The following is a 24,167-nucleotide window of genomic DNA, read 5'->3' on the forward strand; positions in this document are numbered from 1 at the left end:
CATACAATGGGAACAACTTCCCCAATGGGGAAGTGGGTGGCACTCATCGAACGCAACCCATGAGCCTCAAATCCTCAACCTCGAATTACACTCTCTGGGTGTTGGCTCCTCGGTAAAAGAATGCTCACGCAGGCATTCATGCACCTAAATATAAAGTTTTTGATGCACTCACTATGCCATCAAACATTCAAATTTTGAAGATCTCACTATTTCAAAAGAAGATTAGCTTGAGCCACAAGCTCGACGCTTTTTTAAGCCCAAATGATGGTACTTGTATGTTGCAAACTAGCAAATTGTGAAGGGAAAATTGCACTGGATGAATTTTTCCTTAAAAACAGGTTTATGCAAATTTTCAGTAACTCTGCACACAAAAGAGAGAGCAAAAGCACTTCAGACTGTGTTTGGCATAGAAGCAATGAGAACATCACAAGATTAGCATCAGCAGAATTGCGACCGTTACATCTTTCACCATAAACTTGATACCAAAACCAGAGACAAATCTTTTGTCAATACAAATAACTAAACTCAGATTTATTCATGTTACATAACACAAGATTGAAGGCGTGAGCTTTGATAGGTTCTTTTTCTATGTAGCAATACTTCACCACTGCAAGGTTTGATGACATTCGTCAGACAAAAGGTACAAACAAAACATTTGCACACCACCACTTCTTCATTTTGTATAACTTCCATACAGAAGAGGAACAAACGCCACCAAAAAAACACGATGGGAGGGAAGCAAAGTTTCTCATTTCATTCACAAGAGAAAATCCAAGGGAAACCAATTCAGCATCCATCTTAAGGACCAAGTACACTAACGCCAGCTCAAACGAGCTGCACTGACTACATTCAGCTTCCCTGAAAGATGACTTCACTTGCCCAGATCTTTGTTGTTCTCGTATTTTCTTCTAGCCCTTTCTTAACGTCAAAAAGAGTTTCTAGCATGTACAACGATTCTGTATCTAAAGGCAAAATGGAATCCTAATGTACCTAACATAGACTTCAGACAGTGAGGGAGTTCCTTTAAATGCATCCTCGACAACACACGTGACAAGACAACTGAGCTGGACATTTTGGCAGGTGACTCAATCGATGTTGCAAAAACTGTCCTGCCAACACACTCAACTCTAAGGTACCCTGCACACCTCTTTTAAGAGAGGTGAGTCCAAGACAGGAAATGAGAGAGGATCAAGAATGAAGCTTCTATTATATTTTTTGAGCTGAACAACCTTGGGTTAGAGTCAAATTAAGTCTCATATGTGAATCTGTGTATATCTTCAGGTACAATTGATAAGATTCAACGTCCCTTGCATAATTGGATATAAACAATATTTTGCAGATGCAAGTCAATCAAAGCATCGCTCCCAGAGTATCCAAAGTAGAACCCACTATTCTAATCCTGTACGGAAGGGTGAGCAGACGGACGAAAAATTGAAGGGTGATGTGATTACAGCCTTCTGAGATCGAATATGGAATCATAGAATAGCATTTCGTGGCTGAAAAGGCATACATATCACCACCCTTATTGGAACAGCTACAAAGCTGCCCATATGTACAAAGCCAATATGTGGTGCCACAAGGTAGCGACTCAAACAGCTTGATCAAGACGCTCGTAAAACAAGATATATCCATGCTCAGAGTTGTTCGAGTACTCCTGCGTAGAACCGAAAAATGTTTGAACTGCAGATTCATCTATTATCTCCACATTCTCATCATCAAAAAACAGCCAGTGATTATGGCTTTTGACGAGGCTAACATAGTGACCATGATTAGGACCCGTGCCCACATGAACCACCACAGCAAACAAAGAATACTCTGCTTCTGATCCTGGAGCATCATCGGCTGTATTGCATAGCTTTAGCTCCAATGGAAACACGACCCGATATGACAGCTTTTTGTACCTAGCAAGCTGTTCAATATACTTGAACCTCTTCAAATGCAGAGCAAGAATCCGGGGTGCAACCTTAATTTTCATTCTCTTCTGGGCCTCTTGTAAACTGGAGCAAAAACACAAACAAACATACGTTACTTCTCCACTCTACTCATCGCGAAGATTGAATCTGTCACACAGCAGACCCTACCTGCAGCACTTGTCACAGAAGAACTTGTCCTCTGCATTCAATGTTTCTGTTGAGCTGAAGTTGCGCAGGCAACTCGTTATCGAACTATTTTGCTCGATATCCAAGCTGAGATCCAAGAACGTTTCGTCTCTTGCAGTTATGGTCTCACAGCACAAGCAACGTGTTTCATTTGTCAGAGTACCCTATTAATGCAGTATCATAGATGTCAGTTCCAATGCTTATTCGAAAAAACTCCCATGATAAGATTGCAAAGCTTACCTGAAAAAGTTTATGTACCCAGGTTACTATCTGTTGTGACTGGTTGCCATTCCCAGATCCATTACTTATCCCATTGGTCGCACCCTTTTCTTGACGAACAGTAGGGCCCTGCAACACTCCATTCCCATTTGCATTTGTTTTTGCCTCTTTTTCCAAAATATCTACAAGCTCATTGAGCAAATAGTTCAGGAATTCATGTGCATCCTGCAATGAAACAATCAACAGCCATTAATTCGGTAAAAGCGAAGCAGCGGCATGAAAGGACAATAGTATAAAGTACATTGCTTAAATGCATGCTTACTGCTTTCATACATGCTGACCGGCATGACTAACCAGTCCATGTGCATCTTTAGTTAAAATAACTGCATGCATGCATGCATGCCCACCACCTGACTACTATCATTGGAAGGCTTGTGTACACGTGTACAGCTTGAGAACTTTTAAACACCACAACTGCCTACGGAATTGATTTGTATCTGTACCAAAGTTTTCAGCAAAAAAACCACAAGGCACACCTGGTGCATATAGCTCCTGAAAAGCTCATTTTGCTTCTTGACACGTTGCACGAAGCGTTTTGGTGCAATGACTCCCGTCTTCTTCTTCTGGTAATTAATCTGGCTTGCCAAACACAAAAGATGGTAAAAAAATGGTCACACTACAGACAACATACAAAGCCCTCATTGCCTTTGGGCCATCAGAGAACTAAACCAAAACAAGCTTTGATCTAGTTTTGATATTTTGACTAGCAAAAAGGATAATCATTAGTCCTCCATCTGCTGTGGAACGAAGTTCACTCAAGCAGCCAACCTGCACATGACTAACCTGCACAAAGAGCTCTGAGAGGCATGTCAGCAAATTCTCATCATTCTCCCCTACTGCTTTGTTGTGACTTCCATACTCCAGAACTTGGTCCCTAAAAGGAACACAGAAGTATAACGCCTGTACCAACACCATAACAACGCTTCTTCACATTAGTTTCTTCCCATGCTTCCAAGTAAACTTGAAAAGCTGACTATAAATATGTCACAACCTTAAACTCCAAAAAGGTTATTCAAAATCAAATGAAGCCTTCCACCTATATAATGAGCTGTTCATAAAATAAGTTACATGCGAATAACGGCACTCTTAAGGGATGATGAAGTAAAAATGAGGTTTGTGCTAGTGTAGGTCTTCTTTGCCTCATTGTATCATTCCCTATCACTATCACTCTCCGTATTTCCTTGTATTATTTTTGTAACAAGTGACTTAATTCCTTTTCATTTTGTGTCATCTCTAATCTCAATACATAATTCCTACATGTGTCATGGCATTAGAGCAGGTTAGACAGCCTAATCATATCCATTTTTCTTCATCATCTTATGTCATCTTCCACAAGATACTCCTGAAATCTTATTGCATAGTTTTTTTATTTTATTTACGGGTAAGAATGGCTTACTACCATCACGGGTAGCCATCCTTATCCAGAGAGAAAAGATCTCTAGGATCTTAGAGGAGATTTACCCGTGATGGTAAGAATGGCTTACTACCATCACGGGTAGCCATCCTTATCCAGAGAGAAAAGATCTCTAGGATCTTAGAGGAGATTTACCTCATTAAACTCCTTCGAAAAGTCCCATTTTATTCAGAATCTTTTAAAACAAATTTAACCTTCATCATTTAAGAGGCTTTCATTAGAATACCTTCTTTTAATGTTCTCATATAAAAAGCGTTTGAAGCTACCGAACACCAACTCATATAAAAAGCGTTTGAAGCTACCGAACACCAACTCCTCTCTTAACTTCTTCAAGCGCTACTCCTAGGAGGGCTCAACGCTCTCAAACTCTTCTCTTGTCACGTGCACATCTAACCCTATGTGTACGTGGACAAGCTACTTCATGACTAGGGTTCCGTTCAGTTCAATCAGTCTAGCTTAGGAAGTGTTCTGGCACTTTTGTGAGTCTGTTCGTAGACCGTGCATGTCCAGACACTTAGAGTAGATGCATATCCTTTGGTTGCACACAGTATGATCATCAGATTACAATCAGAACCCATCGGGAGCATTTTTACAATGCATGGACCTATTTTCCCTATTTTAGCCAATTTTCACTTATTATTTTCAAGTGAGTTTTGTTGGGAAATTGGGTAGGGCAATTTTGACACGCATGTATATAAGAAACCTAGCACTGGCACTTTCTAGCAAAAGAGGCAGCAGGAACACATTGTTCAACAGGCACCTTCTCAACAAGACCTTCCCCGGCAGCAAAACCTAGCGTTTTCAGCCAACAAACACCCTAGTGTTTTTCAGCAATTCAGCCCGGCATTTTTGCATTGCAGATCAGCCCCGGCGGTAGCAGATTCCAGCATTCAACATAGCGTTTTTGCATCAAGCATCAAAACAGCCCAACGTTTTTGCATTGCAGTACTGCCTCGGTGTATTGTAGATCCACGGTGACAGATTCAGTCATAGCCTCAGCGTTTTCAGTTTTCAGCAGTCACACTCCGCAATACAACCCCCAAACCTCACAGATCTCACCTTCCCACAGAAGATCCTCGCCGCACGGTCAGATCCACTGAAGTTTGTGTTTTCAGTGTGTCTCGTCACATCGTTGTCATCGCTGTCGTCACCGACAGAGTCAGAATTCAACAGATACAAGATTTGCAGATTTCAGCCCTTCGCGTTTTCAGATTTCAGCCCGTCTCGTCGTCGTACTCATCGTCATCGACATCATCGACAAGTCCATTGCATTGTACGATTTGTGCAATCAATAGTAGACCGCTCTCGCCATAGAGAGTGGGGCCTTCGGAGGAGGGTTTGACAACATTCTGGTGTCGTATTCTTCTCTCTCTATCTCGCAGTCTCAGCACCTTCATTCACAGTGTTTGCCACTTTGTTTGTGATCATTTGCACTCTCTCACTAAAGGAACGGAAGGCTCTCCCTTGCATAAGTAAAAGGAACCCTTGAGCACAGTTCGGAGCACTCATCTTGAGCAAAGTTCAACATTCACATCCGTTGCACCTTACATTGGTATCAAAGGTTTGGCAGTGTTCTATATCACTCAAGGAAAGAACCACATAATGTTTTTTGTTTGTTGCGGTCGCACGTAACCCAAGTGCACTTGGGCGTGTCGATTCCTGATCCTGTTTTTGAAGAGTGACACTGTCACAAGGCGGGCACCACGTGCCAATAGAAACGAGCAGACTGAACAGACTTTTAGCACTTCAATAACAACTTAACTCAAAGAGAGAGACGACACGCGACACGGAGTGGCGAAATTCCACCCCAGAGAGTATTGGCCCCAAACCTTGGCGCCCCTTTCTGTATTTCTTTATACTGCATCATCAAAGTACAAGCCGGTGCTCCAGACTCCGCACCTTCTCCAGGAAGCATGCCACAGAATGAGCCCTAACCTCATATTTAAAGGCCCTTGGCCTAAAAAGCAATTACAGTGAAAAGCCTTCAAAACTCAAAAGCTTCTGGTCTAAAAGCAAAGCCAAAAAGCTGCCAACGTAAATCACGGAAATCCGTAAAACCTGCCACGTCATCAATCGGCGCAATTTCAAAAATCTCCCTGTTGCCCTTAGGGTTAGGGTTAGGGTTCCTGCAGTTTTAGGGTTAGGGTTTCCAAAATTAGGGTTTGCAAGTTTTAGGGTTAGGGTTTCTAGAATTAGGGTTTCAACAGTTAGGGTTTCTGGTAAAAATTAGGGTTAGGGTTTCTGCTCTCGGACAGCCACGTCATCACTTTGTGACAGTTTAGGCCCCTTGGCCACATCTGTAAGTTGGTTCCATTCTTTAGGCTTTGACACGTCAGCGGTTTGTTACAAACACGAAACCCAAGAAAGAAGGGCTTATCCAACCTCTTCTTGTGCCTCTTTTCACTCATTGAGAGCGAACCGTGCACTTAGCAACCGGCCAATTGATGTGAGGTGGGAAAAAGCAACCTTGGTGTGAGCGCAAGGCCGCAAAGGGGGGCGCCCACGGGAAAGAGAAGAGCTCGGGTAAGAGAAGATCCTTCTCTAACATAGATTGCAAGCTAAAGAAGAACCTCAAGAACCTCAAGACGCAAGAACCCAAGAACCACAAGAACCCAAGTTCCTCGTAAACTTAAGAACCAAAGATCTCAATGTATGGTCATCACCCGAAGCGGATTGGATACTTTGCATGAAGGTTATGAGCATGAAGAAGGTGAAGAAGAATTTTCCTCACCAGGAGGTTTTTCCGACCCTCCCCCTTCCTTATCTACACCAAGGATTGCACCAAATCCTATGGAGGCTTTGGTCAAGTCGATGATGGACATGATGATACGACAAAATAGACAACACGTAGCATGGCATGAAGAAAGAATGGCAGCCATGGAGCGTGAGCACAAAGAAAGAATAGCCGAATTGGATCGCAAGCGCGAAGAAAGACGGTTAGCATTTGAGCGTGAGCGCGAGCAAGCGCGCTTGGCGGCCGAACAGAGAGACCAACACATGCAAGAGTTGGTCCCACTATTTTCTAAATTGCAGGCGCAGATTGAAAAGAATAGGAGAAGGAGACTCTCTCAGTCTCTTCTTTTCCAAAGCACGACACACATGATTTGCATGATAATGATAAGCGAGATGATAAGCATGATCAAGATGTGATTATTCACGAGCATGATGCTTTGCATGATATAGATGTGATTACTCACAAGCATGATGATTTGCACGATAAAGATGTGATTGTTCACAAGGATGATGACTTTGTCTAGTGAAGCTAACCTCATTGCAGATTCGATCGATCACGAAGAACCGATCTTGACTCTCGAGTCGAGGTTCCAAGAACCCCCACAGGAAGTATTATGTGTTCGATTGATTAGTCAACACGCATTGTTCGAGTGTTTCATTCGTGATGCTTTCCTGTATTTTAGTCGCCGTCCATATGTGATCCCTTTTCACAAGCATGCCATATTGTACGTTGAACACGATTCACTCATGAATGAGCACGGATGTATGTGGTTTACTCATGAAAAGATGAAATGTTTGTATTCAAGGAATTCACATTCCATGTCTCTTCCTTGACATGACACAATATCCGAAAGAGCACAAGAAAGATTGAGCATTAAGCATTGGCATTTTCATTGTGATTTGCCACAGTTGATAGATTTAGATCAGAAAGACAAGTTTCGAATCCATTGTTTGCGTGTGTTGGATGAACGGTTTGGCACTCCGTCTCTATGTTCATCTACATTGCATGCCCGTTCCATGTAAAGTGACGGTGCATGGAATTTTTCCAGTCACTTTACATGGAATGGGTATGTTCACGTTTTTGTGTTGGAAGTGGTTTCATGAATTTTCCTCCTCGGAGATTCTTGAAGAAGATAGACGCATGAATATAGACGAAGTTGAAGCATTGAAGGAGCCACAGATGACTTTGTGTCGCTTTCGGCGCAGCCTAAAGAAGCAAGCATTGCAGACCTTTATGAAGTTCAAGTATCGCATGACCCACGCATCAGAGTGGGCCGGCGAAGAGTCCTTTCCAGGATTCCAGACGATGTTGGCGATCTCCCTCGATGCCATATAGTTCGGTACCAGTACCTCACTTTGAAAAGGAGGGGATGTCACGTGCACATCTAACCCTATGTGTACGTGGACAAGCTACTTTATGACTAGGGTTGGGTTCAGTTCAGTTCAGTCAGTCTAGCTTAGGAAGTGTTCTGGCACTTTTGTGAGTCTGTTTGCACACCGTGCATATCCAGACACTTAGAGTAGATGCATATCCTCTGGTTGCACACAGTATGATCATCAGATTACAGTCAGAACCCATCAGGAGCATTTTACAATGCATAGACCTATTTTCCCTATTTTAGCCAATTTTCACTTATTATTTTTAAGTGACTTTTGTTGGTAAACTGGGTAGGGCAATTTTGACAAGCATGTATATAAGAAACCCTAGCACTAATGCCAAAGATCACCTGTAGTGTCACGTGCAACAGAAGAGAATAAGGATTTTGCTCGATCTAGTACTCTGTACACAAACACAAGGGACACTTTACTTCATTTAAAAGAACTAAAGTGAACTGAATAAAAGAGAGAGACAAGTGAGAAAGGAGACGACACAGGGATGTCAGGTCCCAACCCTCAAGGGCCCCCTTGCTCTGTTGCCAGAGCAAGTACAGTCTTTATTCTTGCACAAATGCTACTACATTGATGTTGGTGATAATGGGTACTGATGCTACTGATACTGGCGGAGCGCTCCCTCTTCTTTGATCTTTCTGGCTGAGATCGCTGCCCCCTTTATAGGTGGCGCAGGCTGAAGAGAATAAGGAATTTGCTCGGATCTAGTACTCCGTACACAAAACACAAGGGACACTACTTCACTTAAAGAACTGAACTGAACTGAATAAAAGAGAAAAGAGACGACACAGGGATGTCGGGTCCCAACCCTCAAGGGCCTCCTTGCTTTGTTGCCGACTCAATTGATGCTACTGGTGCTGGGTGTTGGGTTAAAGGCCTAAATAACCTCTTTGGTACATTTTTATACTTTGTCCAGGTTCAATGTGAACCTAGACACATTTTGTAAAGTCACTTATAATAAAAGTGGGAAAGCCCAAAACTCTACAAGTGAATTTTCCCCAAATCGTGCGAGCCCTCTCTCTCTTTGTGATTTCGATCTTCAGCACTACAGCTCTCCTGCACTGACGCCTGGCTACAGCCGGCCCAAACCTGCACTCTTTCACCTCGCGCATCTCTTGGTAGCCTCTCCTTCGCACTTTCAACTGGTATTAGAAGCCCTAGGGTCCGAAACAGGCCCTGCGCAGGCTATTGGACAGCAAGCTATACTGCTTTTCCGCGACGATTTTCACTTCCATCACGAAGCCCCTTGCTTCCGGGGTCAAGAAGGTCACCGAAACTGCCAAAACACTGAACAACCCAAAACAGGTTGTTTTTAGGTCAAAACAGGTGATTTACAGGTTGTTACAGGTTATAACAGCAATATGCAGGTGTACCAAATTTATGGGATCACATGTATTGATATTTTGTGCGAGGATTTGAGTGAAAAGCGGAGTACAGGTGATATAAATCGCATATTCAACAGAAAATTCAGATTTGGACAGTTTCATGTAAAGAAATTGTGGTCTTTTGTATGCAAAGTCTTGTGGCCGCTCCTATTTGCTGAAATTTTCAGCCTACTGTATCTCTCTTGCATACACAGTTGTGGTTGAGTTAAGATGGCTAGTACCTCTTCCGCATCTGACACTAAAAGTTTGATGGTCAAGGTTTCGACCTTTGGCAAGAACGCATGCAAGGTATCCTTTTCTTAAAGAATTGTGAAGATGCATTGGAAGAGAAGGTATGTCTGACTTAGAGTGGGCCAGGTTGAATAAGAAGGCCATGGCCTACATCAAAATGGCTATCAATGATGACATTTTGACGGACATCAAGTGTTTGGACACTGCTTATGCTATATGGCAAAAGCTAAAGTCTAATTATGAGAACACCACGTAAAACCGGCCCGTGGGGCGGTAGGTTTTGGCTTTCACCCGAAATTCTTTACTTTAGACACACACAAAGAGAACGTGCAAAGAAAAACCTGCGACGGAAATTAACACTTAAACACGCACAGAACTAGTAAGCTAGAATGCTCCCAGCAAACGCCGACAACCTATAGGCCCCTTTCGGTATTTCTTTATACTTTAACAGAGGGAATAAAACCTGTGATTTTCTACGAGCTGTCCCGCATAATCAGGGCTGAAATCCACCTGTTCAGGCCCGATTTCGGCAACATAACTGTACTAGGACGCTTCATAGACAGTATCCCCACGCAATAGATGACATTTCCCGACGCATACGGACACTTTGCAAAACCTGGCGAGAATCTGCAGCATGATGTTTTCTGCCCCCGAAAATGCGCCAGATCACCTCTACAGCGGGTCCCCTAGTGTCCCCGGATCTTCTGGGAGTATTAGGGACCGTTTAGGGCCAAAACCCTAAACCTGCAAAAATACACAACAGGCTGTAATTCCTTGTTGTGGGCTCCGTTTCGCGAGCCGGTCGCATCCGTAGCAATCCTCGTGCTCCCGCACCTGTAAGGCTACTTGCCCCTTGAATCACACGAGATTTCTCACGTGAAACCTCTCCGAATTCACCTGTACTTGTGGGGGGGGGGGGGGGGGGGGGGGGATTAGCCACTAGCTAATCCAATACCTGCGCAAGAGGCTCTTGCCTCGGCAATCGCGCATGAACCCACACAATTGTACATCAGTCAAATGAAAAGCCGTCTTGTGGTGCATCACATAACTGCACAATAGGGGGGAGAGAGAGCAGTGTGTAGTGTGCAGGGCATCACTCTTAGCACCACATTGTACATAGAGGGGAAAGGAAGCACTCCATAGCTCTTAACCTGTGACAGAGAACTCCAAAATGAGCCTCCCAGCTATAAATTCAGCGCTACCTTCTCTTGCATGAGGAAAGTGCATATAGATGTGCCACTTGGCACAATTACACACCTTTTCCCGTTTCGGGGTTGCCACCTAAAAATCTCCCGATCGGTTGCCCAGTTGACTTCGCGATAGAGTTGTAAAATGTTCCCCTTGCCATTCCGAAGGTAATGACGCGAACACATTTCACGGCCATAAATAGCAGTTCTATAAATTTTAGGAGATGCTTCTGTTGGGCTCCCATTGGTCATCTGACCATCTATCCTCATTGGGACCGCATCCAAAAGTGCAATGTGGCCCAATTGTCGGATACTTTGTATTGGTGATCCCACCTTGACTTTATGCCTTTATTGAGTTCACTTCCTAGTATCCACCAACTTGCTAAGTGCAACGGGGGGACCTACATCATATATGACCTTGCACCGAGCCTAGACATCCTCTGACTATACAAATTCCAGTGCCGACCAACTTCCCGTCTGCGGATGAAACTACCGTTCACATTGGCCATACAATGTCCGACCATTTTCAACTTCAAAAAGAGGGTCTCAAAAATAAAACAAAAATCATTGGAAAGAAACCAACAACTAAGGTTAGCAATTGCCACGTCCTCATGACATAGTTAATAGCTGCAATACAACTAAGGTTAGCAATTGCCACATCCTCGTGACACCACGCCTGTGAACCAGGTGCATTCGATGCGAAAGTTGGTGAATATGCAGCTTGATGACTCGAAGTCGGCTTCTGACCATTTGAGTGCTTTTACAGATGTGTTGAGTCAGTTGAGGGACAGTGGGCTTCAACACTTTGATGATAAGCTGAAAGCTATTTTCTTGCTTCTGACATTGCCGAATACTTGGAAAACATTGGTTGTTTCCTTGAGTAACAGTCTTTGCCTCACGTATGATGGTGTAAGAGGGTCTATTCTCAATGAAGAGATTAGACGCAAGTCTAGTGGGGAAGGTGGCAGTTCTGCCTACAATGCAAGAGGTAGAAATCAAAAGCGTGATGCGGGCAACAAGACTCAAAATAGAAGTAAGAGCAAGACAAAGCATAAGGATGTCACTTGCTATCAATGTACATTGGCAGAAAGGGTCACAAGAAACCCGATTGCAGGTATTTAAAGAAAGAGCAGGATAGCAAGAAGGAAGCGCAAGAGAAGAAGAAGAAAGATGAGAAGAAAGGAAAAAAATCGGCAGGTGATTTCTCCAAGGATGCTGAAAATGCAAATGTATCCTCTAGTGTGGTCATTGACGAGTTGTCAGATGTCGAGGAAATTTTGGTTGCGGCTTCATGCCTCTCAAATTTGGTGATAGCTAATGCAGAAGACATGCTTATCTCGAAGAAAGATGTCATTGATGCATTGCTATGTGCTAACGATGGCCTATCCCAATCTTGGATAGTAGATTCTGGTGCTTCTTTCCATGTGACTTCATCTTTGGAGTGTTTTGCTATGTATGCTGCAGGCAATTATGGCAAGGTGTACCTTGGTGATAATTTTGCTTGCAATATTGAGAGAATGGGTACCATGCGCTTGGCTCTTAACAATGGTCAAGAGCTTGTATTGAATGATGTCAGGTTTGTACTAGGCATTAAGAAAAGTTTGCTATTAGTTGGCCAGTTAGATGCACATGGTTTTACTACCATCTTTGCTCGGGGTTTATGTAAGTTGTTTAAGGGCTCTATGCTTGTTGCAAAAGGGTCTAAAAGAGGTACTTTGTACTATCTTCGATGCAAAGCTTTGCCTAGCAAGTTTCTTGCTATTGTTGAAGTTGCTTCACATACGGAATTGTGGCATAAGAGACTTGGCCATATAAGCCAAAAGGGTATTGATGTGCTTTCCTCTTTGAAGAGGGTTGATGTAAAAGGCAAAAACTTGGATTTTTGTAACGATTGTCTTTATGGAAAGCAAAATAAGTCTTCTTATTACTTTGGTGTCGCTCGCAAAGCTAATCCTCACTCCGATGTATGCATTGTAAGGTGCAGCGGAATGAATGTTGAACTTTGCTCAAGATGAGTGCTCCAAATTGTGCTCAAGGGTTCCTTTTTACTTACGGAAGGGAGAGCCTTCCGTTCCATAATGAGAGAGTGCAATGGACACAAACAAAGTGGATAAACACTATGAATAAAAGTGCATGAGACTAAGAGATAGAGAGAGAATATGACACCAGAGACGTTGTAAAACCCTTCTCCGAAGGCCCACTCGAGAGCGGTCTACTTATGATTGCACAAATCTGTACAATGCTTGGACTTGCCGACGATGTCGGCGATGATGAGGACGACGACGAGATGGGCTGAAAACTGAAATCGCTAAGGGCTGAAATCTGCAAATCTTTATCTGCTGAATTCTGACTCTATGTCGACGACGACGCGCTGAAAACTGACAACTCTAAAGGCTGAAATCTGCAAATCTTTATCTACTGAATTCTGACTCTATGTCGGTGACGATGTCAATGACAACCATACGACGACGACGCGTTGAAAACGCAGATGCTGAAATCTGTGTTTTCCGGTTAGAAACTGTAGATCTGACCGTGCGGCGAGGATCTGCAGCGGGAAGGTGAGATCTGCGAGGTTCGGGACTTGTTCTGCAATGTCTAAGGGCTGAAAACTGAAAATGTTGGGAGTTTCTTGATGTTTCGTCGCGGTGAATCTGCAAAACGCTGGGGTATGATGCAGATCCAAAAACGCTAGGGCTGAAATAGTCTTCTGCTATCGCCGGTTGTTCTGCAAATGCAAAACGCTAGGCTGATCTGTTGTGTCGTGATGACGTCGCGGCTGATCTGCTGTGCACAAAACGCCAAGGCTGATCTGATGCAAAAACCTTAGGTCTTCTGTGGAGAGAAAACGATAGGGCTACTGCGGGTGTTGGTCTTGCTGAGAAGTTGCCTGTTGAGCAAGGTGCTCCTTCTGCCTCTTTTGCCAGAAAGTGCTAGCGCTAGGTTTCTATTTATACAAACTTAGCAAAATTGCCCTACCTACTTTCCAACAAAAGTCACTTAAAAATAATAAGTGAAAAATGTCAAAAATAGGGAAAATCGGTCTATGCACTGTAAAAATGCTATTGATGGCATCTGACTAGAATTTGATGGTCATGCTGTGTGCAACCAGAGGATATGCATCTAATCTAAGTGACTGGTCATGCACGGTCTGCAAACAGACTCACAAAACTGCCAGAACACTTCCTATTCTAGACTGACTGAACCGAACCGAACCCTTGTCATGAAGTAGCTTGTCCACGGACACATAGGGTTGGATGTGTCACGTGACATCCCCTCCTTTTCAAAGTGAGGTACTGGGTGTATCGAACTGTATGGCGTCGAGGGAGATCGCCAATAGCATCCAGAATCCTAGAAGGGACTCCTTGTCGGCCCACTCTGATGTGTGGGTCATGCGGTACTTGAACTTCATAAAGGTCTGCAACGCTTGCTTCTTTGAGCCGCGCCGAAAGCGACGCAAAGTCTCCTTCAATGCTTCCAGTTCTTCTATGGACGTAGGTCCACCTTCTTCAAGAATCTCCGAGGATGAAAATTCCTGAAACCACTTCCAACACAAAAACATGAACATACCCATTCCATGTAAAGTGAGTGGAAAAAATCGTCCTCCTCAAAGACTGTGCATGCAATGTAGATGAACAAAGAGACAGAGTGCCAAACCGTTCACCACACACATGCAAACAATGAGATCGAATCTTTCTCTTTTGATCTAAAGCAATCACCTGTGGCAATTCACAACGGAAATGCCCATGCTTGGTGCTCATACATTCATGTGCTCTTTCTACAACTGTGTCGTGCCAAGGAAGAGACGTGGAATGTGACTTCCTTGAATGCATACTTTTCAGCTTTTCATGAAAAATCCGCATGTGCTCATTTATGAGTGAAACGTGCTCAACGTACAATATGTCATGCCTAGGAAAAGGGATCACATAAAGACGCTGACGAAAATACAGGAAACGATCACGAATGAAACACTCGAACAATGCATGCTGACTAATCATGCGAACACATAGTACTTGTGAGGGTTCTTTGGACCTTGGCTCGAGAGCCAAGACCGGTTCTTCCTGATTGGTCGAATCTTCCCGTGGGGGTTCTTTGGACCTAGGCTCGAGAGCCAAGATCGGTTCTTCGTGATTGATCGAATCTGCAATGAGGTTAGCTTCACTAGAGAAAGTATCAACTAACACATCATCCTTGTGAACAATCACATCATCTTCATGCAACTCATCATGCTTGTGAACAATCACATCATCTTCATGCAACTCATCATGCTTGTGAAAAATCACATCTTGATCATGCAAATCATCATGCTAGTGAGAAATCGCATCTTGATCATGCAAATCATCATGCTTGTCATTGTCATTCAAAACATCATGCTTATCATTGTCATTCAAATCATCCTCATGCAAATCATGTATGTCATGCTCGGGAGAAGAAGAGACTAAGACAGTCTGCTTTTCCCGAATCTCTTGCATCTGTGCCTGAACTTGAGAAAAGAGTCGCAACATCTCTTTCATGTGTCGGTCGTTCATTGCTTGTCTTGCTTTGTTCTCGCGATCAAATGTTGCTTGTCTTTCATTGTTCTCGCGATCCAATTTGGCTTTTCTTTGGCTTCCAACTTACGCTCTATGGCTGCCACGCTTTCTTCGTAGTCACGATCTATGGCTGCCATTGTTTCTTCGTAGGCCTTTCTTTCTGCTTCTCTTTCTTCGCGTTCTAACTTTCTTTCCATAAACAACTGCTTCAACTCCTCCATAGGAGTTAGTGCAATCCTTGGCGTAGATGGGGAAGGGGGAGGGTCGGAAAAACCTCCTGGTAGGGAAAATTCTTCTTAGCCTCTCTCATGCTCATCACCTCCAAGCGAAGTATCCATTCCGCTTCGAGTGATTACCATCCACTGAAGTCGTGGGTTCTTGTGGGCTCTTGTGACCATCCACTGAAGTCATGGGCTCTTGTGGTCTTGGGTTCTTAAGTTCACGAGGAACTTGGGTTCTTGTGGGTCTTGGGTCTTAAGTTCACAAGGAACTTGGGTTCTTGTGGGTCTTGAGTTCTTGAGGTTCTTGAGGTTCTTGAGTTTCTTCTTTCGCTTGCAATCTGTGTTCGAGAAGGATCTTCTCTTCACCGGAGTTTTGCTCTTTTCCGCAGGCGAGCCCCTTGGCGGCCTTGCGCTCATACCAAGGCTGCTTTTTCCCACCTCACGTCGATTGGCCGGCCGCTAAGTGCACAGTCCACTCTCAATGAGTGAAAAGAGGCACAAGGGGAGGCTGGACAAGTCCTTTTTTCCTCGGATTCTATAACAGACTTAGACACTCCAAGTCAAGAATCAACCGCGACAGCACCAAATAACCACTTCAAAACAATTCACAGATCACAATAGATTTACACTGGCCCGACGGAGTTCCGTACCTAGAGATATTGGCCCCAAAGACTGGCGCCCCTTTCGGTATTTCTTTTTATATTAATCAGATCAAAGTACAAGAGAGTGGCTAGGGTTTCACTCTCAGACTCTACGTCCAGATGCTCTGAGAAGTGAAGCCCTCTCCACGTATTTAAAAGTACAAGGGATGCCCAAAAGCAAAGCCCCAAAAAGCTTCAAAATCAAAAGCAGATTTATCTCTCTCTTAGAGAGTCTATTTTAAATAAAAGCAATTTCCCTCTCTTTCTCATTGTGTAAAGTCCAAAAAGCAACGCCCAAAAGCTGTCAGCGCAATTTTCGGAATTCCGTACCAACTGCCACGTCAGCATCCCGGCAGATTTTAGGGTTTGCTGAAATAAGGGTTTCAGCCAGAAATTAGGGTTTCCTGCAAATTAGGGTTTCTGGCAGATTTTAGGGTTTGCAGGAATTTTAGGGTTTCAGCCAGAAATAAGGGTTTATGTTGTCCGCCACGTCATCACTTTGTGACATACCCCCCTCTTGAAAGCATTGTAATCGACCGCGATTACGCCTGCAAAACCGACAAAAGCCATAAACCGTCTTAGCAGACACTGACTGTTAGTACCTACGTACTAGGAACACACATCTAGCACATGTACAAAATCGACAGTCACATCACACGACATCACCAGACATCACATGACATTCAACATTCATTCGGATCTTAGACCATGATTTATCGGCAATGTAGCTAGCAATCACATCTAGGTCCAATCGGGACCTCATCGATGTCCGATTGACTAACCCCTATTGCAACCATGTCTATTCGAGATCAATCAGACCAAAATGCTGCAGTCATTTTGACTATCAGTTCATTATCAGGAATTCCATTTCATAAAGTCATTCAGCAGAATACTGTCAGCTCTCAGTATCCCTGAAGCTCAAAGAGACATCAGTGACTCTAGTATCTAAATCAAGGCATCTGTTGACAAAGGAGTGGAGTGACTCCCCTCTTGTGCATCCCACTGCACCAGATCTCCGACCAAGCTGAATTCTGGGTTCCATTTGGAGTAGACTATGCTAAACCAAAAGCATCGAGGTAAAGTTCCACAATCTGAGTATCTGCTAGGTCCTCCTCCTCCATCCACTTCGCATCAAGTGCAAGATAGTTCTTGAACTTAACCAAGAACCGCCTTCGGACTTTACCCTTATTCTTCGTATCCTTATGTGCCAAAATCTGTTCAGGAACAAGGATCTCCTCGTTTTCTTCCACTTCGGGTTGCTCATCAGGCTCCCCATCATCAGGCACATCACCTTTAAAAGGTTTCAAGAGACTCACATGAAATGCATTGTGAATCCTCCAAGTATCTGGGAGTTTCAATCGGAAGGAGACATCATTTATCTTTTCAGTAATCTGGAAAGGGCCGTAGTATCGCATACTAAGCTTTGGAAAAAGCCTCTCCTTTCCCTTTTTCTTTCGTAGGCGTGCCTTCTCAAAACGTAAGAGCACCCAATCATCCTCCTTCAATTTCATGTTGCGACGATGGCGATCCGCTGCCTTTTTCTGTCGTTCTTGAGACTTCTGCAAAGTCTCGCGAACCTTGGCAAAAGCCGTATCCATCGCGTATATTCATCCGCTTCAAAGATCTTATCTTTCGTGCTCAGGAAGGGTGGAACCTTCGCAGCACCTTCAACAATCTCAAATGGCGCCTTCCCCGTCGAAGAGTGTATCGTGTTATTGTAGGCAAATTCCACCAAAGGTAAATATCTTTCCCATTGAGTCTTCTGATCTGAGATATAAGACTTCAATAAATCTAGAACCACTGAATTGGCAATCTTGGATTGCCCGTCAGTCTGCGGGTATCGATGACGAGAACTGCAACCGCGTGCCAATGTTCTCCCAAATTTCCTTCCAAAACAAACTCGTAAATCTGGGGTCTTTGTCAGAGACAATCGTCTCAGGCATGCCATGTAATCTGAAAATCTGGGCCACAAACAGTCTCGCTAAGTGATCCGGCTTGACTGTTTTCTTCACTGGAATGAAATGAGCCTGTTTGCTAAATCTGTCAATAACAGTCCAGATACCATCGTGGCCACTCTGTGTTCTCGGGAGATCAAAAATGAAATCCATCCCTATACTTTCCCAGGGGCAAGTGGGTATGGGTAAAGGCTGTAACAATCCCTGTGCCTTATGCCTGTCAATCTTGACCTTCTGGCATACCAAGCAACTGCACACAAACTCTTCCACATCCTTATGGAGTCTCATCCAAAAGAAGTATCTCTCTACCCCTTTCATGGTGGTAGCAATGCCGCAGTGACCCGTAAAAGGTGGACAGTGGCATTCAGTCATAACCTTTTCCCTCAAAGGGCTGTGTAACGCACAACATAGTCTTTTTCATCAAGTAGCCTTCCTGAAGGGAGTATCCAGCTATTGTCTCCCCATCCCGTATCCGTGTGAAAATATCTGCAAAATCTGTATCTGTGGCATACTGATCGACCATATCCTCGAAGCTCCTATGATGTATCGCGGAAATAGCCAGAACCAACGGTTTCCGAGACAAAGCATCTGCCACCACATTCTTCTGTCCTTGCACATGGACAATCTGGAAGTGGAACTGTGACAAGATGTTCGCCCACCGCATCTACTTTTCCGAAAGCTGCTTCTGTGACAAGTAGCGCAAACTTTGATGGTCTGTAAATACGGTAAAATCCGCTCCGAGTAGGTAATGCTGCCACTGAGTAAGAGCATGGATAACCGCCAAAAGCTCTTTCTCATAGATCTGTGCTGTCATCTCCGGCCTAGAGAACAAACGGCTCTCGTAAGCTATGACATGGCCTTCTTGCATCAAGACCGCACCTAGACTACGACCACAAGCATCACAATATACTTCAAATGACTTCTGCAAGTTCGGCAAAGTCAAAATAGGTCCTGTTGTCAATTTCTCTTTCAATGTCCGAAAGGCAGTCACCTCTGTGGGTCCCCACGAAAAAGGTACTCCTTTCTGTGTCAAGATATGCAAAGGTGAAGCAACCTCTGAAAACTTTCGTATGAACCGCCTGTAGTACGAACACAGTCCCAAGAAGCTTCTAACTTCATGGACATTCCTCAAGTCGGGCCAATCACGAATAGTCTCTATCTTGGCCGGACCCATTTGCACTCCTGCTGCTGACACAATGTGTCCCAAAAAGTGTATCTCTGGTAGGAAAAATTCACTTTTCTTTGCATTAATCACTAACTTGTGATCTCGTAATGCCTGAAAGACCTGAAGCAGATGATCTCTGTGTTCTACCTCATTCTTGGAGAAAACAATGATGTCGTCAAAGAAAGTGCCAACAAATAGCCTGTACTCTCGAAAAATCCTATCCATCATCCGGTTAAATGTCGCAGGAGCATTGGTTAAGCCAAAAGGCATCACCAAAAACTCAAATAACCCAAAAGTCGTCCGAAAAGCTGTCTTGTAGACGTCTTTCGACGCTATCCTGATCTGATGATATCCACTCTTCAAGTCAATCCTGCTAAAGCACGAGGATCCCTGTAAGCTGTCAAGTATATCATCGATCCTAGGAATCGGAAATTTGTTCTTGATGGTGATTTTGTTGAGAGCTCTATAATCGATGCACATTCTGTAACAAACTTGGACACTCCAAGTCAAGAATCAACCGCGACAGCACCAAATAACCACTTCAAAACAATTCACAGATCACAATAGATTTGCACTGGCCCGGCGGAGTTCCGTGCCTAGAGATATTGGCCCCAAAGACTGGCGCCCCTTTCGGTATTTCTTTTTATATTCATCAATCATCAAAGTACAAGAGAGCGGTTAGGGTTTCACTCTCAGACTCTGCGTCCAGATGCTCTGAGAAGTGAGGCCCTCACCACTAATTTAAAGGTTACAAGGGATGCCCAAAAGCAGAGCCCCAAAAGCTTTTAAAATCAAAAGCATCAGTTCTCTCTCTCTCTTAGAGAGTCTTTTCTCTTTTTTTAATAAAAAAAAGCAAAAGCAAAATTCGCGTCGCTCATCATTTTCCAAAAAAAAAAAAAATTTTTTTTTTTTTTTAATAATCCGCCTCCGCGATTTCCGGAATTTAGGGTTTTTGGCAAAAATTAGGGTTTGCAGGAATTTTAGGGTTTCAGCCAGAAATTAGGGTTTTTGCTGTCCGCCACGTCATCACTTTGTGACATACCCCCCTCTTGAAAGCATTGTAATCGACCGCGATTACGTCTGCAAAACCGACAAAAGCCATAAACCGTCTTAGCAGACACTGACTGTTAGTACCTACGTACTAGGAACACACATCTAGCACATGTACAAAATCGACAGTCACATCACATGACATCACAGGACATCACCAGACATCACAGGACATCACATGACATTCAACATTCATTCGGATCTTAGACCATGATTTATCGGCAATGTAGCTAGCAATCACATCTAGGTCCAATCGGGACCTCATCGATGTCCGATTGACTAACCCCTATTGCAACCATGTCTATTCGAGATCAATCAGACCAAAATGCTGCAGTCATTTCGTCTATCAGTTCCTGTACTCACAAGAAGTCAAGAACAAATCAGTATCATAATCAGGAATTCCATTTCATAAAGTCATCCAGCAGAATACTGTCAGCTCTCAGTATCCCTGAAGCTCAAAGAGACATCAGTGACTTTAGTATCAAAATCGAGGCATCTGTTGACAAAGGAGTGGAGCGACTCCCCTCTTGTGCATCCCACTGCACCAGATCTTCGGCCAAGCTGAGTTTCTGGGTTCCATTTGGAGTAGACTATGCTAAACCAAAACATCGAGGTAAAGTTTCACAATCCGAGGAGTATCTGCTAGGTCCTCCTCCTCCATCCACTTCGCATCAAATGCACGAAAGTTCTTGAACTTAACCAAGAACCGCCTTCGGACTTTACCTTTCTTCGTATCATTATGTGCCAAAATCTGTTCAGGAACAAGGATCTCCTCGTTTTCTTCCACTTCGGGTTGCTCATCAGGCTCCCCATCATCAGGCACATCACCCTTAACAGGGTTCAAGAGACTCACATGCAATGCATTATGAATCCTCCAAGTATCTGGCAGGTCCAATCGGAAGGAGACATCATTTATCTTGTCAGTAATCTGGAAAGGTCCGTAGTATCACATACTAAGCTTTGGAAAAAGCCTCTCCTTTCCCCTTTTTTTTTTCTTAGGCGTGCCTTCTCAAAAGTAAGAGCACCCAATCATCCTCCTTCAGTTTCCAGTCGCGACGATGGCGATCCGCTGCCTTTTTCTGTCGTTCTTGAGACTTCTGTAAAGTCTCGTGAACCTTGGCAAAAGCCGTATCCAAATCTCGCGAATATTCATCCGCTTCAAATTTCTAATCTTTCGTGCTCAGGAAGGATGGAACCTTCGTAGCAGTTTTAACAATCTCTCATGGCGTCTTCCCCGGCGAAGAGTGTATCGTGTTATTGTAGGCAAATTCCACCAAAGGTAAGTTCTTTTCCCATTGAGTCTTCTGATGCGAGATACAAGACTTCAATAAATCTAAAATCACTGAATTGGCAATCTCAGATTGCCCGTCAGTCTGCAAGTGGAACGATGACGAGCACTGCAACCGCGTGCCAATGTTCTCCCAAATTGCCTTCCAAAACAAACTCATAAATCTGGGGTCTCTGTCGAAGACAACCGTCTCAGACGTGCCATGTAATCGGAAAATCATCGTGATCATTCTGTATTCTCGGGAGATCAAAAAAAATGAAATCCATTTCAATATTTTCCCAGGGGGGGGTGGGTATGGGTAAAGGCTGTAACTTTTTTACTTTTACTTTTTACTTTTTTGGGCTAGAGCCGGTAAGCCAGCAAGGAGCTGCCTTTGCTTCGCGTGCACGCAAACGAGTCAAAGACAAATTACCTTGCGGACTTGCTGACAAAGGGAAAAGCGCTTCCATGCCGTATCGTGGCATGTCAACGGGGAATGGAAGCAAGTTTCCTCCTCGGGGGAGTAAAAAGTCTTTTCATGCCATGTTAGTCAGTCCATGTTCCCTTGTTAGTCACGCCGCCCGAGGGTAACGTCGGGAAATCACCAAACGAATTCAGTGATGCATTTAAGGACCAAGGCTGAGAGAGAGGGACAAACCCTTGTAACTCACAGACCGTATTGAATCTTGCCCAGGTACTCCAGGATTCTCGCCTGGTAGAAAAAGGCCCCCGTCCAGCGGATGTCCGGTAGGACTGCCATACCCAAGGTGGGCGTCGGCTCAAAGGAGGCATCCCGATCCGGCCAACCATGGTCACCAAGGCCCGCTCGGAAAGCCCCAGGACCATGTTAGGCGGGACCGCACCGTACGCAATAACTGCAAGCCCTACGAGCTTTCAACACCCTCACGGGCCAGAGCATTGTAGTATCGCGGAACGGCCCCGCAGAGGAATGCTGCAACGTTATCCGCATAGGCACTCCTCAGCTGCGGTCCACGACGACCATTATGGGCCCCACGGGGGACAACCCATCCTGGCAATCGCTTTCCGCTAATCTCCCCTCCCAGGAGTAACACTTCGGTATCTTCACCGCTCGGATTGTTTAACAGCCGTCTAGCATGTTCCAAACAGGGTCGTATTGAGCTTCTGAGATTGTCCAGCTCAGGGCACTGTATCAACAAGTGCGTAAGTGACCTTGAACCTTCTTCCATTCCGCATAACGGGCAAGTCCTCGACTGTGCCCGTTCAATCTTATCCTTAAGCCTTAAGCCATCCACTCTTGCTAGTAACAAGACTTTCTCCTCCATCCCACCGGGGTTCTTCCCAATGCTCTGCCTATAAAGGTATCCACGCGTGTCCTCATACTTCCTCTCGATATAAGGATCAAGGGAGACACATTGATGTGAGTGTTCCCAGAGCTTCCAGCTCTCCTGCCTTGCGGTTTCGACAGAAGCGCCGTTGATATACCTCTGCCCCCAAAACTTTGTCCTTTTACACCAGGTCCACTTCTTGAATTGGTTCCATTCTGGTATATTATTAACCAAATCTGCAATCCAAGTCTTTAGACCTGCGTACTTGGTAAAAGCTCGTACCCTCTGTCCTGCACAGTAAGCTGGTACGGGGGGGAGCCCTAACTCCCGGTGAAGAGTTGCTGCTGCCACAGAACTCGACTTCGCTGTAACAATCCGTGTGCCTTATGCCTGTCAAACTTGACCTTCTGGCATACCAAGCAACTGCGCACAAACTCTTCCACATCCTTCTTCAGTCTCCGCCAAAAGAAATCTCTCTCTACCCCTTTCATGGTGGTAGCAATGCCGCGGTGACCCGTAAAAGGTGGACAATGGCATTCAGTCATAACCTTTTCCCTCAACGGCTGTGTAACGCACAACATAGTCTTTTTCATCAAGTAGCCTTCCCGAAGGGAGTATCCAGCTAATATCTCCCCCTCCCGTATCCGTGTGAAAATATCTGCAAAATCTGTATCTGTGGCATACTGATCGACCATATCCTCGAAGCTCCTATGATGTATCGCGGAAATAGCCAGAACCAACGGTTTCCGAGACAAAGCATCTACCACCACATTCTTCTGTCCCTGCACATGGACAATCTGGAAGTGGAACTGTGACAAGATGTTCGCCCACCGCATCTGTTTTTCCGAAAGCTGCTTCTGTGACAAGAAGTAGCGCAAACTCTGATGGTCTGTAAAGACAGTAAAATCCGCTCCGAGTAGGTAATGCCGCCACTGAGTAAGAGCATGGATAACCGCCAAAAGCTCTTTCTCATAGATCTGTGCTGTCATCTCCGGCCTAGAGAACAAACGGCTCTCGTAAGCTATGACATGGCCTTGCATCAAGACCGCACCCAGACTACGACCACAAGCATCACAAAATACTTCAAATGACTTCTGCAAGTCCGACAAAGTCAAATCTGGTCCTGTAGTCAATTTCTCTTTCAATGTCCGAAAGGCAGTCACCTCTGTGGGTCCCCACGAAAAAGGTACTCCTTTCTGTGTCAAGGTATGCAAAGGGGAAGCAACCTCTGCAAACTTTCGTATGAACCGCCTGTAGTACGAACACAGTCCCAAGAAGCTTCTAACTTCATGGACATTCCTCAAATCGGGCCAAT

At 44.4% G+C, this 24,167-nt stretch overlaps 1 protein-coding gene across 1 annotated transcript in view; it reads right to left on the reverse strand.

Annotated features, from left to right (window-relative positions):
- Nucleotides 1-1,422: 1,422 nt before the first annotated feature.
- LOC147460213 (ubiquitin carboxyl-terminal hydrolase 4-like) overlaps nt 1,423-24,167 on the reverse strand; it is a 50,205-nt gene continuing 27,460 nt past the window's right edge. Inside the window, exons 2-6 of the mRNA XM_086511303.1 lie at nt 3,162-3,278; nt 2,855-2,953; nt 2,340-2,543; nt 2,082-2,263; nt 1,423-1,997 (exon numbers count right to left, since the gene is read on the reverse strand). Of these exons, the coding sequence (XP_086367429.1) occupies nt 1,589-1,997; nt 2,082-2,263; nt 2,340-2,543; nt 2,855-2,953; nt 3,162-3,278 (1,011 nt within the window). The 3' untranslated portion in view covers nt 1,423-1,588. The remainder of the gene's footprint in view (nt 1,998-2,081; nt 2,264-2,339; nt 2,544-2,854; nt 2,954-3,161; nt 3,279-24,167) is intronic.

The sequence above is a fragment of the Adiantum capillus-veneris genome, chromosome 4, assembly GCF_014529385.1.
Source record: "Adiantum capillus-veneris isolate H3 chromosome 4, ASM1452938v2, whole genome shotgun sequence".
NCBI classification, from domain to species: domain Eukaryota; kingdom Viridiplantae; phylum Streptophyta; class Polypodiopsida; order Polypodiales; family Pteridaceae; genus Adiantum; species Adiantum capillus-veneris.